Raw genomic sequence first — 19428 nt, 5'->3', positions numbered from 1 at the left:
GGATCAAGTCCTGGAAGGCAGTGGCACCCAAGGAAGAAGGTTAATATTCTAGAATATCAATGCTCAAGAGTGGTCCCGAGAACCCAGAGCTGCATCCCATGCCTGAGCTCCAGCTACAGCCCTGACACCCCTTCTTGGAGCCACTTTCCTGGCCCCTGTCACCCCCCAAACCCCATGTTCAACCCCTCTGGTACCCTCAGCCTTGTTCTCTCCAGGCTCTGCTGGGCTGGAGGTGCTCCTGGGAGCTGTAGGGAGTTGGTGCTTGGCTGGGGTGTAGCACCCTGGGGCAGGGGCTGCCTTCTGTGGCACTTCAGCTCTATATCCTGGGGGCTGTGGATCCCCTGAGGTTGCCAGGGACACTGGAAGGGACAGGGCAGGATGTGGGGTGTTTGAAGGGTGTTAGGGTCAGCCAGGGCTGCAGAGAATTCTCCTAGCCCATGAGACAGCATTAGGTTGTGTGGTTAAGAGCTTATCTCCCAGAATGAAGACAAACAGGAGGAGGATTGGAGTAGCCCTGGGAGCCTCCACAGTGCCAGGTATTCCCTGTCCCAGTTGCTCCTAGGGCTCTTGTAGGGCTCAGAGGTGGCTCCCAGCCAGAGGGGAAATGGGGCCACTCTGCAGGTCACATCTGGTCCCTCACTAGGGGCAAAGGTTGCAGTGTGGGATAAAAGAAAGAGCAGTTTCAGATTGTGATTTATGGGATGTTCAGGAGAGGAATGAAAAGTGGGGATAAGGAGGACCAGGGTGGTTTTGAGAGCCATAAATGTGGGAAAATAGAGGGATAAGGATATGATGGCCTGGGTGGCATCTAATGCCCTGTCTGGGATTACAGACACAGCCTGTGCCTCCTGAGGTTACACACTGAGCCTTGCTGGTGGCTGAAAGTGGGGGACATGGACATTTGTCACTCTTAGGGTCCTTAGGCAGGACACTGATTCACTTCCTGTGCAAACCTGGTTTCTGACAATTCACCATTTAAATGGGCAACGTTGACTGTAGCATTGCCAAGGAGGTTTATAAAATCCAGAGATAATTTTATGAGATTTGCCTTATAAAGCAGTTAAAGCAGATAAGCAAATCAAACTAATTAAAGCTCTGTCAATATTTGCACAGAGATGGGTCATGTCAAGTGGAATTTGTACTACCTGAGTGACTTCAGAATTCTCAAGATTTTAGAAGGGTAACACGGAATGTGCAAACACTCACCCAACAAACTGAGGGCTCTCAGTCTCACAGAGTGACCTTGGGCAGCATCCCAACACAGCGGGGAGACCCCAGCAGTCCTTCTCTCAGGACAACTGACTCCACTACCCTGCCTGCCTACCAAGGCTCCATCTGTACCCCAGCTGATTCTTATCTGTCATCAGATGGCCACAATAAACCTGGCTGGCCGAGGTCTGACCTTCAGCCCCTCCACAGCAGCAGCAGGTGCAATGGTTAGTGCTGCACACCTGAATCCAGCCATGGCACAGCTGAGGTCAGTGCCAGGTCTGAGGGCTGCTGGAGATGATACACCTGCCATGAGCACCCGGTGCAGTTTATCCTTTACTGGAATTAACACGTCCAAAAGGAGGAGTAGGGAAAAGGGGGAGAGCCTAGAAGCTCTTCCCGTGGACCATCCGCCAGGGCTGAGCAGCACAGGATCTCTGTTTTCCTACAGACTATTCCCCTGCGCCATCACTGCCAAAAAAGGAAAAAGCTAGGTTGGCCCGTACGGGGATCGAACCCGCGACCTTGGCGTTATTAGCACCACGCTCTAACCAACTGAGCTAACCGGCCCCGATGGAAGCAGGCTTGCGCCGCCGCCTGGTGACTCGGCGATAGCCCCGCCTCCCGGGAAAAGAGAATGAAAAAGTTCCTAGCAGAGGATGGTTTCGATCCATCGACCTCTGGGTTATGGGCCCAGCACGCTCCCGCTGCGCCACTCTGCTACCTGTGAGATATTTCCTTCAGAAGTCATATTCTTATCTATAATTCCAATGCGTCCGGCAACTTCAGCAGCTTCAACAGCCTGCACGGGGTGACAGGAATACCCCGTTAGCCCCAAAACGGGGGACACCGAATTAACACGCAGTGATGCCCCTCTTGCTGTTAGAGTTTTCACCTCCTCCCGGGAACCACAGCCTAAGTCCCTGTGGCAGCCACTCTCTGGTCACAGAGAGCAACAGGCACAACTTTCCCAGGCATTGTCCTGGGGAAGGCTGTGAGAAGATCAGAGAAAAGAATGAGAAACATTCTTATCTTCACTTGCTGCACCTGTTGTTGTGAACATGTGGAATGTGTTATGGAGGTTTGTTTACCAAAGGGTGGTTTCTTGATTGGCCACTGGTGATGGTGTTTTACTTAAAGGGCCAAGTAGGTCAAACTCTATCAGATTGTCTATAGGGGGGATGAGTTTCTTAATAAGTATAGTATAATAAAGTGATTGATCAGCCTTCTGGAATCATGGAGTCAATGCTAATTATTACCACATCAGGGAAGTCCTGCTACAAGTCTGCCCTGTGCTGCTGAAATCAGAACAGAGACAAAGCCCATCTGTTATCTTCTGCTTTTTGGCTCACCTGGTAGGAGCCACCATTCACCTGTGGTATACAACCACCCATCCATCAGATTTTAGGAAACAAGGCAAACGTCTTGTGGGGAACATATAAGAAGTCAGGTGGGTGGATTTTTGCAGAAGTTTCTCACAAATTCAGGAGCACGGTTTCCCAAACTGCTGTCAGTGGGAGATATAAATATTTTGGAAAAAAACCTAGATGAGACTATAAAGCCTGGGACTGGGGCTACTCAGCCCATCACACACCTTGTGTCTGCCGTGGACAGCACCACTGTGTTCACAGCAGCCCTGTGGCAGCAGGACTCAGGCACAAAAAGAGGATGGGCTGCCAGCACTGTGATGTGATTCATTCTGAGGAGAAGCTGAGGATGTCACCCATGTGCTTACCCTTGCTCTAGTTCTGCACTTCTATAAGTACAACTTGTTGTTCTAGTTTTTGCTGTTTTGTCAAAATAAAACAATGAACACCTGAAGCTCCTTTTCGAGATGATTTTGGGGTTTTTTTTTTGCAATATCTGTGAACCATTGCTCCATCATCCTCCCCTGAGCCTCCAGGGCTCCTGGCCTCATCTTTCTCTTCAGAGGATTCCTGCAGTGTGGGGGGCGTGTATGTGCATGCCTGGGTGTGGGTGGAAGTGTTTGGATTGGCCATACAGATATATTCCCTAAAGCATCTGGCTGGCGGTTTACAGGACAAAAGTGCATGGCTAATTACGAATTATTGTTATTCAAATCTTCATGCTCTGCCTGAGCATGCAGAAATGCAGTTATGATAGCCAAAGCTGAAATGGAATTGAGTCTGGTCAGGGATGTCAAAGAGAGCAAGAAGGGTTTCTGTAAGTACCCACGTGACAAAAGGCACACACAGCCCATTGGTGAGTGAGCTGGAGAACTTGATGAGGCAGGACATGGAAGAGGTTGATATCCTGAATGATTCCTTTGCCTTGGTTTTCACTAGCAAACCAAGCCTCAGGAATCCCAGGCCTGAGAGACCAGAGGGACTCTGGGGTAATGATGGCGCATCCTTAGTGAAAAAATATCAGGTCAGGGAATAACAGACAAACATAGCTTTGTAGAATCAAAGAAGCATGGACTGGTTGGGTTGGAAGGGGCATTAAAGGTTATCTCATTCCAATCCCCCTGTCCATGAACCCATGAGTGCTGACAGTACATGCTGATGTCATTGTCAGGCCATTTTCAATATTTTGAACGATCATGGTGGCTGGGAGAGATGCCTGAGGACTAAAACAAGGCAAAAGACTCCTGTCTTTGAAAAGGGTAAGAGCCCCAGAGAGCTACAGGCTGGTCAGCCTCACCTTAGTCCTAGGAAAGTGAGGGAGTATCTAAGTTGCAGGCAGCCTCAATAAGAACAGCAGCCCTACATCTGGGTTGGTGACATAGGGTGCCTGAGACATGAAGTCATGTTTGTTAACCAGGTCATTCCAAAGGAAATTCCCACATGTACCCCAGTTTGTATTCAAGAAAGCAGCAACCCTGAATATCCCTCTCAACCTCTACCAACAGAGCCACCTCAGCAGGAAAAGTAAACTGGTGAAAGCAAAATGTCCTCCAAGGCCCCAAGAGCTGATGCTGCATTAACCTTTTCCGTCATCCTCATCTGCATCCCTGGAGAGAGTACTGGGGGTGAGAAGTAACCTGTCCACCAGTACTGGTTGTGCCATGGCAGGGAAGAGAGGACCAGATTAGAAACCGGTTTGTCGTGCAGGGTTTACAGAGGCACAGCAAAGCTCGTGGCCTCTGTGCTTCCATTCGGGAGCAGGTGAGACAACAAAAAGCCTCTGCGTTGGCCGGGAATCGAACCCGGGTCAACTGCTTGGAAGGCAGCTATGCTCACCACTATACCACCAACGCACCTGTAAAATAGTTCGGCGCCTGTTTCCTCAGGTCACATTCTACCAGTTCCAGGTGTATATTGTTTCCACTGTTATGGGCACTGCTACAGGCTGCCACCGAGATGGGCGTTTCTGCAGGTAAGATATTGGCTGGAAAACTCAAGCTGGGCCAGACACCGACTAGAGAAGATCAGCACCGGGAGTGCCCAGGCTTGGAGCAGGACCCTGGACAGATCAGGATTGAGCTGCAGACACACATTGCAGACCTATGGTGTGTGTCTGGGAGAGATGGATCTGGGTGTCCAGCACCAATCTCCATTCCTGAGCAGCCAGAGAAGAAGAAAAGGATCAGCCAGTCTCCCTTGTTTATATGGGTACTGGTGGTGCTTTAGGGGACACTGGTGACAGCATCACTCCCCACACCATTGTGCCAGTGTAGGTGCATTTGTGGGTCCATACCTGTGGTGGGGTAAACACAGTCAACTGCTCACTCCAGCTCCACCTTCTGTGAATGAGAAGCATAGAAAATAACTTTGGAATTCTTCCAGGACAAAATAAACCCTGGGACATGGCTTTGCAGATACTATTGCTGGCAAAGCAGACTGAACTTGGGGAAATTAATGTTTGTCCAATTTAAAAAGGTTCACATGGTGAGTAACAAGAAAAACCCAAACAAAAATTAAACACAACCTTTCCTTGCTCTTATCCAGGATCAGCTTGTCTGCTTCACTCAACATTCTTGTAACCAAAGCAGCATGGTGTTCTGTATTGTCTCTGCTCTTCCTGACCCTTCTTTCTTTCCTCCTCTCTCTGTCTGGCATTGTCTGCCCTCTTTGCATTATGTTTTCATGGAGGCCACAAACTGCTGATAGCTCAGAAGTCTGGCATGGAGCCCCTACCTCTTCCCACAGCGACCACCCTGAGGCATTCCATGTCACCTTCAGTCCCATTACCCAGCCCCTACTAGCCAGTACAGTGTCCCTTGGCAATTCCTGCTTGGTTCTGATCCTGGATCCCCCTAAAAATGGTCACAGCAGCAAACAGATTAGGAGAAGGCATGGTTCCAGGTTTTTGAGTCAAGCACACGCTGGGAAGCTGGGGACTGAGCAGCCTGCAGGGAATTGAGGAAGACCTGTGTGCCCATGATACACAGGGCCTGGTGGGGGAAGCTGTGCCTGCTGCTCCACAGTCACCTGTGGGCCATGCCAGGTAGCAGGGGCAGAGGGCAGAGGATGCCATCCTGGAGCAGAGCCATTCCCAAAGGAAGCCATGAGCCTTTGGCAGGCCAGTACCAGAGCAGGACCTGAGGAAATCTGGAGAGAAGAGCTCACATGGAGCAGGTTCCTGTTAGGATTAATGATCATGTGGACTCCCACCAGGGTCTCCCTGGTCCCAAAAGGCCCCACAGTGTCACTAGGGCCCTGGGTTCCACCAGGTTCCATAGCATCCCAGTGCTTCCCAGGCTCCTGTCAGGTTCCTCAGCTTTTCCACAGTCTCCAGGGCTCCCTGTGTTTCTGTGGTGTCACAGTGCCTGAGTTCTGTGAAGTTCTACAGCATCACAAGAGTCTCCTGGGTCCCATGGGGGTCACAACACACTGTAGGTTCTGTGTCACAATGGCCCCTCCCTTCCACAAGCCCCCCAGTGGCCCAGTGGCCCCTTGGCTGCAGGAGGGTATGGTTGGGATTTCCTGCCCCTTCAGCAGCTGGAGGAGAAGCAGCAGGGACAGTGTGCAGACAGACCATGGCCCCTTCTGTGCCCATGCCTGACCCTGTCCTGCCACAGCTGTAGTGGGGAACACCTGCTCCAAGTCCTTGGGTGTGCAGGTGACACTGACATCATGGCTGCTCCTGGGGTGACTCCCTGGGGAAGGAGGCCAGCAGGGATTCATTACCCACATGCTGCATCTCCCTGTGCCCAGTGCCACTGAGCCCCACTGTGAAGCCAGTCCTCTCTGGGAGACAGCCAGGGCCATGCCACACCCTGAGCTCTCTGCAAAGCTCTTTGGCAGCCTCAAAGCCCAAAACCCAGTGCTGGGCAGTTTGCCCCTCACATTTCTGTCTAGAACTGACTCAGAAATGTCTGATTTGTACATGTGAGAAGGAAGGTGCATAGTCCCAGCACGTCGTGTGCACTTTAGAGGCTGCTTGGAAAAGAGGATAATTTAGTAAAGCCTTTTGTTCTGACACTTCCATCTCTGACAGATACAGATGCTTCAATTAGGCAACAATGAAGGTGTTTGACAGTGATTGCATTGTGGAAATCAGGTTTCAAGGGAAGAGAGAAGGTCAGCAAATGCTTTGTCTCCTGGCACATTTCTCAGTCTGAACTGCAGCTGGAAATGCTTCACTTTAGCGATGGACCCTGCCACCTTGAGAGAATGTGATGATGCTATATATATATGTATAGTTGAGATAGCAAGTGCAAATCACTAGTGTGTTTTGTTTAACTTAGAGACTGTAAAGGGAAGATGAAGACTAGCACTGGCTCTTTGCTGTCAGTTGTTTCCTTTGGGAAACAAACCCCTTCCCTTTTAGAAGGGGTTTGTGATGTGCAAGAGTGAGAGGGTAAGATGGTACATAGAGCTTGAGGGAAAGCACACATCTCCACAGGGCTGGATGCAGCTCAGTGGGTGTAAGTTACATGTTCAGCAGCTGATCACACAAGAGCACATTCCAAAAGAAAGATGCTGTGCTGGAATTGCCTTTTCTTTTGTAACCTATAAGCTGTGCACAGCTAACAACGAAATTACTCCTCTTCTTTTGTTGGTACCCGCAGGGTCACGTTCTGTCCATCACCAAGGGCCAGGATCCACGGCAGAGCTCTTCCACGAACTGCTCCCACACAAATGGGGCAGGGCCAGAAAAGTGCTTGGCTTTTTCCTGGGCACTGTCAGCGCTCATGAAAACAACCACACGATGGTGATGTCGACTCACAAAAGAAAGAAATGCACCAAGCCCAGCTCGAAACCGATTTAGAGAAAAAGGACAGAGATACAAGGAAGAAGGAAAATGAGGTGGAGGCAGGGTATACCTTAGAATGGGGGTTTAGGTATTAGGCTTTTTGGGGAGTCTGTACCTCTCAAGTACCTCAGCCAGTGGGGAAAGAGGTAGGGAAAATGTGGCCAGGAAATTAGGACTAAAAAGAGGCTACATCCCCTAAAAATTATGAAAGACCCCATGGGGAATGCCCCATGACCTCTTCACATCATTGATTCACATTAGCTGCATAGTCTCCGAAAAAAACCCCAAGAGTTTAAAAAAAAAAAGAACTCAGAAGACCAATTGTTTTCTTTTAAAACACAACCAACAACTGTTACTAAAAATATTATGCAAGATAGTTTCTGATTCAAGAGAAGTGAAATGGCACCATCTAGTGACTCACACATGAGTAAGTTAGAAAAGCTGTCACTTCTTTTACTTCCTCTCAACACCATGCAGTCAAGTTTGGAAACAATGGCAAAAGTAAATGTAAAAATAAACATGAATGCTAGACCACCTACTATGGAACAAGGAATTGAAAGTCAAGTGTTAACTCAAGGATTATTTTTCTACCAAACTAGGTACCTATGGTCTTTAGTATGTAAAAACATTTTGGAGGCACATACAATATAAATTTAATAGTTACATACTATTGACCCAAGTATCTTTCCAGGAACAACAAATGGTTTTTAAGCAATATCAACAACAGCTTAAAGAGGCTTCTATCAGTTAGCAACACACACAGCTGTCAAAACTTAAGAATAAAAATTGAGCCACTTTGGCTGCATCTCATTTTTCACTGATAAATTCAAATAGCAGCCCCTTCTCTTCAATTGATAATCACACCTCATATTTGCACAGGCACCATGATCCTGTGCGTTTATCTTCACTGGTTCACTTTTCCAGCAGATTGCCTAAAGGCTGTCAGCCCAGAACATTTCTAAGCTACTTTTACAGAACTAAACTTTAACTGCTTCTGCACAGATTGCCTAGGTCTTATAAAATATCCCTGGAATTCATCTGCTAGAAAAATATAGACAAAAGCAAAATATTTCTTAGTTTTATATTATTATTCCTCTATGACTTTGTTGAAGGAGTATGTTGAACAAAACCTTAGTAACCTTTCTCTCAAGCCGAAGTCATGTGCACTCTGGAGGACTACCGAGGGAGGCTTTTTTTTAGGAATTGCTACACAAAAACTGAAAGAGAGAAAGAGGTGGCGCAGACAATTTTCACCAGTTTCCTCTTTTGTTCTTTGCTTTCCATGTGTATTTAATAAATAACAAAGATTAGGTCTCCAGCAAACCACACCACTCTAAATTCTTAGGTTTCTTACCCTAAGAAGTGGGGCACGCTGAAATTATAGCCTTAGAGAGAAATTAAATATAAACTTAGTTTTAAATTCTCTTTCTTTCCAAAAGGCGGCCCTCCCTATGAGAGAAAGTTCAAGGGTTAACTAATAGAGTTAAATGTTTAAATGACGATTCCTAAGAAGGAGAGGCCGGGACGGGCAGGAGGTGCCTTCGCCATCTCGGAGCCATCCCCATCCCGGGCCTCCCCTCCGCGGAGAGTCCGTGCGGCCCCCGCGCCCTCTGTCCCGACCGGGGCCACCGCCCTCCCGCCCTGCCGGCCCCAGGGCCGCGGCTGCCGCCGGCACCGACTGCAGCCATCCCCGCCCCACGCTTCCAGGGGAGCGTGGGCGGCCCGAGGGCTGCGCTGGCTCCCTCACGGGATGGGCAGGGCGGTCTCACCGCCCGTTCCCTCACTTGGGCAAGGCGGCCTCACCGCCCGTTCCCTCACGGAATTGGGCACGGGGCCTCACCACCGATCCCCTCACGGAATTGGGCACGGGGCCTCACCGCCGGTGCCCTCACCGCATTGAGCACGGGGCCTCACCGCCCGTTCCCTCACGGGATGGGCACGGGGGCTTCACCGCCGGTCCCCTCACGGGATTGGGCACGGCGGCCTCACCGCCGGTCCCCTCACGGGATTGGGCAGGGGGGCTTCACCGCCGGTCCCCTCACGGGATGGGCACGGCGGCCTCACCGCCGGTCCCCTCACGGGATTGGGCACGGGGGCTTCACCGCCGGTCCCCTCACGGGATGGGCACGGCGGCCTCACCGCCGGTCCCCTCACCGCCGATCCCCTCACCGGGATGAGCAGCGAGGTCTCGCCGCCGGTCCCCTCAGCGAGGCGGGCCGGGGTCTCGCTGCTCCTACGCGGGAGACAAAGAAGGTGAAGAGCTCCGGCCTTGTCTTGTACAGCACTGGGCTTGTCCCTGCCCTCCCTTCAAGCGGACGAAGGCCGTGACGCGGCCCTGTCCGCCTAAAGAGCAGAACTCAATTAATTAATCAAGACCTGGTTTAAAAGGCTGGTCCCTCCTCACAGCTGGCACAAGGAGCTGCTCAGCCATTTCCTAATTTCATGTACATCTACCAGTGCTATTCAGGAAAATTACATATAAACAGTATATAAGACACGTGTGGTTGCCTTTTGCCTGTGTTTTATTGGTTCAGAGCACAGTGTGACGGTTACAAATTCACTGCAGTTTGGGTGAGGAAGCTCAGAAGAAGCATTCAGCAGCATTAAGACAGGTAGGGAAGTTGTTCAGCCTTGTTGAAGAAATTCTGTCCTTCATCTACAATACAGACCAGAGCTAGTTAGTTCCTATGATGCCTGGAGGGGAAAAAAAGAGAAAAAAAGGGGAAAAAAAAGAAAAGAAAAAGTAAGTAAAAGTAGCAGTAGAAATTTGCAAACAACATAAAAATAAATTAAACATTCACCTTTTCTTAAAAATAAAAAGTTCTATAATTTGCACTTTACTTGTGGTGAGTTGGGTAAGTGGAGGCTGCACTTTTCCACTGCATACAGAAACAAGCCTGTGGGTGAGGCAGCACTGAAAGAGAGGATGCAGAGGAGAAGGGCGTCAGCCCTGGGCCCTGCCAGCTCCTGTCCCAGAGGAAGTGTCTCAGGAGCATCATCCCTTCGTGCTGTTCTACAAAGGTGTTAAACCACGGCAAAAAGGTCAGTGAGCACAATAGCAGCATTTCCCAGAGAAACCAAAACCTGTTAGGAAGCCAGTCCAGGGCTCTGAGAGCCCAGTGCAACAGGAGGCCTTGGGACACAGCGAGGGCTGTGTGTCATGGACACGCCTCTGGACGGGTGGCAGAGGCAGGAAAGGTCCCAAGAGCACCTAAGCCACCCACTCGAGGAAGGTATTTAAGATTAACTAGGGTGAAATTCTCAAGACTTAGTGGATGTTCAGAGTTCCGGGTTACTCTGGAGGCAGTAGAGTGTATTCAGTAGTGCAGTTTAAGTTACACACACTTTCCATAATTCATTAAACCTGTTAATTCCTCAGATGGGGAAAATGCTCATATCCTGCTCATAACCTACAGCTTTATTTCCCAAATGGAACTAACAATAAATACCAGCTATGTGCTCAGAACTCGTGCAGCTTCTTCACACCAGCAGCTTCTGGCTGATGTGTTCTGCTGAAGACAGTAAAAAATTTTTGAAGCAACTACAACACATACAAGAGCACAACTTTTCAGTATGTTTTGCATTCCATGCCATGCCCTTTCTTTAAATCTCCAGATGGTGAGATAAAAGCTTCATTTATGTATCTCATCTCTTGAAGATTAGAATCTTTCTAAAGAAAAATTATTAAGAAATCTTTTTGTATTGATGACTTTGGTATCGTTCAAGAATTCTTAAGAGCCGCTGGACAACCAAGTTGGAAAAATAATAATTTATGAAAAAATTTATTTACCACATTATAAAAAGAGGATCCATTCTACATTTCTACCAACAACTTGCCTCTGATCTACAAGTGGGCAGTATTTGTATCATAACTGCTAATCTGCAACCAAAAATAGATCCAGACAGAAGCTGTAATAAATCACCAATTTCATGTAGTGTAGGTATGTCTGCTATTTCCTTTTAACAAATGCAGATTGCAAATGTACTTAAAATGTCACTAACCACTGTGAGGACTTAAGGACTGCTGAGCATCTAAACCCAATTCAGATCTAGGGAATATGTAAGAGAATGTGTCTTTAAGACACACAGAAAACACATTTTAGAAGCTATCTGTTATCCCTGAGTCGCCCACTTACTTCTTAGGATGTCTCAACTGTTAATTTGCTTGGGTAGATAAAACCCTTCTTTCCTTAAGTTTGTTAATTTTTGTACCAGTTGGGAGTTACTGCCAAATCACAATCCTTTGGAAGGCAGAAACTATTGCTAATATAACAGCTAACAAGTATTTGCCAAATCCCTCAATCTGGGATTTGTTCCTCAGTTTAAGGACACTGGACAAACAATATTTGCTATATTGATGCAGTATTTGTGCTCGAGGTTATTTCAGAGTCATACCTTTCAAATAAAGCTGATTTAAAACAATAACAAAAAAAAGAATGTTAACAGCTTAAGGTAGTAGATTATTCTTAATCAAATTGGAAATGGTGTCTCCTGTTACCTTTACAGGCATTGCTCAGAAGTTACTTTAAAAGGGCATTTCATGACACTAAATGTCTGGAAAAATGGTTTCCTAGGAAAATTAAGGTCATCAAACTAATATACTTAGATTTAAGCAATCACTACAGAAATAAAGGATTTTTCTGGACAACTCAAAAGAACAGTGAAGTTTAGGAAGAAGCAAAGACAGGCAAAAACCCTTATGGTTCATCACTAGTTAAACTAAGCTTTACAGATACAACCCAGCAGGACACCTTTCCATAACAACTGTATCAAAAGTAGACTGGAAATGCCAACTGTATAAAAACTACGTGGAATATTTCATACAAAATACTCCAAAATGCTTTTCATTATGTAACTTTTATTTGAGACACACATTGTAAAAAAGTTCACATGAAATAATAAAACTATTGGACTATGAAGGTTTTCTTAGGAGCTGGGTTTGGTTTTTTTTATCTATATACATCAATACACATTTAATGATTAGGTTTACAAGTTAACCACATGACAAGTTCACTTTTATCTGCAGGAGCTTTTCACATTACACCTTTATACCAGAGGTAAAATGTGCTTAAACACACACAGCAGAACACTTCTATTTCAAAATTAAGCATTTTCTCAAGGACTATACTTTTTATTCTGAATTTAGTAGCTATATAGCATTAAAATAATGGTAATTGAAGTTTTATTTGCAAAAATGTTTGTAAGGCCATAGGAATGCACTGAAATAGTTATATTGACCAGAAACAAGAAAAATCAATGTAAATCCTGCTTTTTTGGAAGAAAGAAATACAAGTTTTATTTATAAGAGTGAGAATGGTATAAGCAGTTCAATGAACAGAGGAGAAAAAAGACCTATTATTACCTACAGATCAATCCTTAGCAAGTTAAACATTGCAAAAATTCTGTTACATTAACAGGTAACCCAACAACAGGTGCATTTTCACAAATAACACATTTATGCATTTTACATATTCTTGATGGACTTTCAAATCATTATGCTTTCACAATATTTTAATGTGATATGTACATTCAATACTTCTTTATTCACTTGTGAAAATGATCCACGTAATTCTCTTAACTTCAGCAGACTAGTATGAGAAAGTCACAATGGGAAATATTTTCTGTAAAAAGAGCTACAGGTCTGAAAAGTCAATCAGCATTTTTGAGACTGTCCCCCAAAGAGAATAGTGAGCTGCATTAAGCTTCATGAGTGGTTTAAGCTTTAGCAATATTAGAACTCCCAGATAAGTCAATAACACATTCTATATACACTCAACAAAATATTCTTGTGCATGTTTTGCTGAGCACAGACTGAAAGCTAAAATTGCAAAGCACTGAGACCAGTTTGTTTTTCATTTGGCTTTTTTTAAAAACCATTTAGAAAAACATAGGTCAAGATATAGTGCACAGGCATGGGGCTGAGGGGAAGTTCTCCTAAAATTCCAAAGCATAAGCAGCATTTTTGTTTTATTGAAATCCACCAAAAAATGTCTGCTTTCCTGAAAGGTTAATGGCAATTTCTGGAAGAAAACAGAAATATATTTGCTGCTAAGTGAATAATAAGTATATGACTTTCATTCTAATGGGCATTAGAGTACTAACTAGTTGATTGAGGTATAGTTAAGAGTCCTTCAAAACTTAAGATTATATAGTCATGAGCAAAGAAACAGCAGAGACTGCACAAAACAATCATAGTGATATTAGAAAAGCCTGTAATACCCAGCATCTGATGCCTAGGCAGAACATACCATTATCATCACCCGCTTGGCTAGAGGAAACCAGAGCTAAAAATCCCAGTAAAACATACAGCTGATTTGCATGCTAAGATACAGCACATTTTCCCACGTCTGACAGGGCAGACTGTACACAGAAAGGTCTCTACTGACCAAAAGTTAGCACACTGATAAAGTGCAGCCACTCAGCCATTTAATACTGCCGGAGAAGTGGGGTGGGGGCAAAGACATAAAGAAAGAAATCTGCATTTTACCTTATCCATAAGATCACATGAAATTAGAATTCTTCAGTTTCAGCAGATGACAACAAAATTGCATTAAATTCTTCTACAAATAGAAAAAGATGAACTGTACACGAACAATAAGCAAAGGGAAATATTTACTGCAGTACTTTCTCATGCATAAAGTGAATTTCCTATGGTCTTACCTCACATTTATGTACAGTTTAGCACAGCTAAATGTAAGAAAATAGCAAGTTCTTTTCTCCCTCCCACCCTCCCCCATACAGAGCAGATACCCCAATTCGCTGCTGCTTCAAGAAGCACTTCATAGACTCTACTACTTACAGGCTCTTTCAAAGGGAAGTTCATGGAGACTAATATTGAATGAACATTTAACCACACAGTGAAGACAGGAAAAACAATACAAAGCATTCTGTAAACAGTGCCAAACACAGAACATGTCAGTTTTGGTTTGCAGACAACCCCTGAGATAAAAATCAAAGTATTACGACACCAAGTAAGTCAGAGGTAAATTACTGAAAATAAACAACATTCATAATTGGTGTCACAACACTTTCTGTATAGAAGCACTTTTTTTAACCATACAGAAAACATAACTGCTTTAGCCTGTCCAAGAAAAACATCAAGGGTAGACAACAGAGCAGTTAGGGTTGCTTTGTTTTTTCACTAAACCTTGTTGCCATTAAGGTTTCTCTGTTCTAGTGCAGCAACAGCAGTTTATGAGATCCACCATCTAGTTACAAGAACTACTTCTATTAAACTACGTGTGGGGACAGGCTGATAACCACCTAAAACTTTATGGAACCAGCTACTAAGGAAAAACCCTTTAAAATCAAAAGCTTTACATCTAATGCTATTGGCCTGTTCACTTTCAAGCTATTTCAAACAGCCCCAGAGATGACAAATTCAGTACCTGACACAACGAAATGGTTCTCTGTGGTAACAACTAACTCACTGTTTACAACTCCAGACAACGACGTGAAGCAAAAGCATGTCAGACATTTCCTTTGACAATGACAGAACACGCCCATCCCCTAACAGCAAACATGCTGGACACAAACTTGGAGTTAAAGCTTGCAATGGTCCACGTTTGGCACACCAACAGAACTAAAGCACCTGTTTTAATTGCTCGTTGAGGAAATTTTTCAGAAGACAATAAAAAAGTAGTAGAACAAAGACTAGGTTATACAATGCTCAGTTGAGTAAAAAAAGGCAACTATGTTTCACCTCTGCTTCTAACAGTCTAGGTCACTGTACCAGTTTTTGATGAAAAAACAACTGCTCGAGCAGACCAAAGACACACATTCAGCATTAACTGCAAACTAGGAGTACATTACAGCCCTAATGCGAGGCTTCCTTAGTGCCAATGCTTACAGACATTAACAAACTATCCTTAGAATTAAGAGTAGAAATGGAAGTCACCTTTAGAAGCAGTCATTTCTGAACAAGTGAATCCACAAAGAGGTTACTCAAAACTCATGCATTCAGCTTCCACAAGCCACTTAAGTGATAGTGATGAGGCCAATTTGTGGTGATGATTTCAAATCCAGAGTGTGCTTCCTCATCAGAAACAAAAAAAGGAGCAGACAGTCTGAGCTAACAAAGGGAAGTTAGGTGAGGAAAGACACTGTGTTTATTCAAATAACTGAAAGGTGCATCTGTGAATCAGACAGTGACTGGCAATTCAGAACACAACTTTGCTAAGTCTGGTAAAGAAAGAAAAGCATACTACATTCAGAATAGAAGCCACAGCTTCTGCATAAACAGATTTGTGCATCTAAGAGACAAAATCTGTACAAATTTGTTAAATGCCAATTGTTACAGTAATTCTCATTACTAGAGCAACAACATCCATACTGCATGGCCACGAGTATACAGCATAGAAAATAATGGAAACGAGACTTAATTTTCCCCCTGGCTCTTCTGCTTGAAAATAAATTTGTTTAAAAAGAGAAATAAAACTGTGCACAAATCTGTTAAGAATCTTACTTACAAGTCAAACTGTGCAAATACAAATGTAAGATTGTGCTGTAACAGGCAGTAAGAGGCCAATATGGATGTGCAAAGTTAAAAGAAACATAGCAGCTTTTGCAACAGGCAATAAAACAGAAAGTAAAAAAGGAAAACGAGTTAAATCTTGCATTTGTGTCTCCACTTCATAGCTTCCATATCTGAGAAAGAAGAGCCTGACAGGTCAATAGGCTTAGTGAGCAAAATCCACTTGGTATTTGTGTATCGCAGTCTACGTTCAATGGAGCTCTCAGCAGCAGCTTGGTGGTATTATTTCTGAGGCTTTGTGACCCTGTGCTTTCAAAGAAGCAGAAAAGGTTCTAAGTGTGCTGCAGTCTTATCATTAGAAGTTCATCAAAGTAGCGTGCATCGAAAGAAGCTGCTCTTCTTAGATCGGTTTTCTGTAATTTTTACTGGCCCACCTGCCCCCGATGAACTGTTGTCATTCTGAAAGAGAAAAGAGTGTCAACATCATAAAATGCAGAAAATAGTATTTCTAGCTATCCTAGTCTCCCTTCCCACTTCCTCTGCTTGCAAAGCAATAACCAGAGCAGAGATCTGATGCAACATGTGCTCCTCAGTTATCCAGACTCCATTAATCACTTGGCAAAAAAAAAAAAACATTTACATAACAATCCAGATCTCAAGAATTAGCTGGATAAGAGACTACATAAAACATGGATCAAACTATTGCATTTTAGAACAACACATCAGTTTCAGGCTGCCCAGTGCTAATGTTCATGCAAAATAATGAATAGTTATGCACTGATGTGTAATAAGGTGTGATAAATCACTGTTTGCTCAAATTTTATCTAGTAACTAATGTAATCCCCTGGAGTTTTTTTGTAGGGCTACTACTCAGTATTATGATAGCTGTCCTCTCACTGTATCTAGTTTGTATGCTAATTGGAAATACAAACCATTTTTCTGTTCAGCTTTGTCATAATGTCTCGTGCAAGTGTGAAAAACGCCTGGTGAAGAGGGGAAATAAAGAAAAAACAAACAAAAGTTAGTCACAAGACACATTAAGGACATGATAAACTTGGACTAGCCAGACACATTAACAGTACAGTGTTCTGTAGGCCACTAGAAGCACCTTGAGTTGCAAGACACTCTACATACAGTATCTGTACATTTAAAGCTTCAGTAAACATGCTTTAGAAACAAAAATTATTTATTTTTAGTCTCCATCTCGCCAATCTTTGAAGCGAATGAACAGACCTCCCCATTGCATACCTCTGGGGGCAGAAAGAAAAAATCAGCTGAAGACAAGGCTGCATTTACTAACCCTGTTTTTATTTCCCCCTCAAACTGAACTGTGCATCACAATTAGGAACCCAGAAAGGTTTGAGAAGGGCAAGCCTGGGAATTCACATTAGGGTAGCTTGCTTTCTGTCCTCCAAAAGCTTTACTCTGGACTATCTATAAGGCTATTTAAGCTTCCAGTATCTCAATTAAAGACAAAAACCTGTGAATAATTACTCTGGCAAATCTCAGCATCCCAGATTTCAATGTATGAAGGAGCAAAGAAACTTCTGTAGCAGGAAAGCTCTGCAATTTTCCAGAAGCAGGAAAAAGCAAAACTTTAGGTTGTCTTGATACCCTAGTAATCAAAGGACAGTTCCAGAATCTAAGAAGTATAAACACTTCCCCTCTCATTGTGTTTGGAATATAGCCAAAGACAGGCACTCATTTAATGTAAATAAATCACAACAAATAAATTAATGCACTTCTGATCCCAAGAACATCACAATTGTCCAATTCCCTGCAAGTCAAGTATTTAGTGAAAAGTAAACCAAATCATTAGTGATTGCCAAATGCCTACACCAGCTGCATTTTTTAATGCTTTCTTCACCATTCATGTGACAATTTAAAAAAATATTCAGAGAGCCAAACATTTTGTAGTAAGCACAAACTACTGTTGCGCATTTCATGATGTGCAGGGGTTAAAATGAAACTGCCATGTCATGACAGAGCCAAGCCATCCCTCCAGAGGAACTCAGGTCTCCCTCTGGTACTGACTCCTCATGGTCCCACTTGCAGAGTCTGCTCTAAGAATCACAAGGACACCGAAAAATCAGGTCAAGCTAGTCCAGGTGCAGCATGATGCAGATCAGTCCATTCTAACTCTATCCTGTAAAACAATCACCTCACAATCAGAAAAAAAACACCCCTGGCTGGCACAACATCCCTCTTGTTATCTTAAAGCAACAATGTCTTCAGTTTCTAGTTAACTTGTCAGATACATGAACTGAATTAAGCAGGTGTTTGCAGGACTTTTAAAGAAAAAATCCCACAGAAAGACTTTTAAATGATTAGGTATAAGGACAACACAAGTCTATATTGCTGGATGAATAATTCTTAATTTAAGTGGCCTTTGATAGACTGATTTTTTTTTTTGTTGACACTTCTTATACAGCTCAGATCCTCCCCCACCCTCCCTGAGATGACACCAGTGATTTATAGTGAGATAAACTGGACTTGGGCCACTCTTCCTTCCCACTCCATTTCCTCAAGCTCTCACAGAGATCTTGTGGGTTTCGCACGAAATTTATTAGCAGGAAAACAGATTATAAATCTATAAATAACATTGTGAGTCTTCTTCCTCCTCTAACATGAGCTTATGACCTGGTGTTCAGGTTAATACACAAATTTTCAGCCTCATCTAAAATAAACCTAATACAGCATGTATTTAGCAGGAACCTGAAGGCTCCATGACACAGTATCATGCTACCCTGAAAGTAAAGAACCCCATTTCCTGCACAAGGCACTGCTCTAAAATTAAACCTATTCTTTGTGCAAAAGGACTTGAAACTTAAATAGCAAGGCACAGACATCAAAGGCAACTGTTTGCTACAGTAAGAGTGGACCACTCTGTTAACACCCATTTTTAAAACAATTCCAGACACTACCAGAAAACCAGAAACAGTTGGATCATACGAGTGGACCCAGCAGTACAGTGGGGACTTCAGGTCCCAGGTGAGGTGAGAAAGCCCAGCAGACCATGGAGCATACCTCCACAGAAGTGATTCAGGAAACACCCAAGTGTAGCACCCATCCCTTACCTCTTCCACATTTATGCTGGATTTTGCACTTGTCTCCAAAAATTTGATTCCATAATCAATTGCTAACTGGAAGAGACGTTAAAGTTTTTCAGTGGTTTTGAAATTCCTTTGTAAAAGTAATGTTTCACACAGGTTCATAACAGAATAGATGCTGCATGCTACAACAAACTATAAAAACCAAACCAAGCAAGTTTAATTTCTATTTTCTATTGCAAGAACATTAAAGACAATTAAACAAAGTATTAGAACTCATCATACCGTCACATAAAGTCAAAAGAAAACAAAACAAAACAAAACAAAGACATTAATTTCTCACCAAAATACTTATTTAGGCTCTAAAAGAACATTAAGCTAGACTCCTTCTTGATATGGATTGTGGACCAGAAAACTACAATGCCATCATCCCATAAGCTGTGTTACCAACAGCTGGACTACTTCAGCAGTACATGAGAGCTTGTAGCATTCTTCCTCACTTGTTTGTTCTGTAGAACAACTAATTAATTACTT

At 44.0% G+C, this 19428-nt stretch overlaps 1 protein-coding gene and 3 non-coding genes across 5 annotated transcripts in view; all 4 read right to left on the bottom strand.

Moving 5' to 3' along the window:
* Positions 1–1705: 1705 nt before the first annotated feature.
* On the bottom strand, positions 1706–1779 carry TRNAI-AAU (transfer RNA isoleucine (anticodon AAU)). Its single transcript has one exon. It is a non-coding gene; the product is annotated as a tRNA-Ile (tRNA).
* An 80-nt stretch (positions 1780–1859) lies between these two features.
* TRNAM-CAU (transfer RNA methionine (anticodon CAU)) lies at positions 1860–1931 on the bottom strand. Its single transcript has one exon. It is a non-coding gene; the product is annotated as a tRNA-Met (tRNA).
* Positions 1932–4357: 2426 nt separating this feature from the next.
* On the bottom strand, positions 4358–4429 carry TRNAG-UCC (transfer RNA glycine (anticodon UCC)). Its single transcript has one exon. It is a non-coding gene; the product is annotated as a tRNA-Gly (tRNA).
* A 5446-nt stretch (positions 4430–9875) lies between these two features.
* RAB8B (RAB8B, member RAS oncogene family) overlaps positions 9876–19428 on the bottom strand; it is a 29327-nt gene continuing 19774 nt past the window's right edge. The window contains exons 6-9 of one of the 2 annotated variants that reach the window (XR_003944881.2): positions 18922–18987; positions 16777–16827; positions 13859–16303; positions 9876–10065 (exon numbers count right to left, since the gene is read on the bottom strand). Coding sequence is in view for 1 of the 2 variants with exons in the window: in XM_030228361.2 (XP_030084221.1) it covers positions 16211–16303; positions 16777–16827; positions 18922–18987 (210 nt within the window). In the remaining variant the exon portion in view is untranslated. Of the gene's footprint in view, positions 10066–12209; positions 16304–16776; positions 16828–18921; positions 18988–19428 lie in introns of those variants that run through there. The other variant, XM_030228361.2, reaches the window with a different exon arrangement.

This window comes from Serinus canaria, chromosome 10 (genome assembly GCF_022539315.1).
Source record: "Serinus canaria isolate serCan28SL12 chromosome 10, serCan2020, whole genome shotgun sequence".
NCBI classification, from domain to species: Eukaryota; Metazoa; Chordata; class Aves; order Passeriformes; family Fringillidae; genus Serinus; species Serinus canaria.
This window is presented reverse-complemented; position numbering and strand designations above follow the sequence as displayed.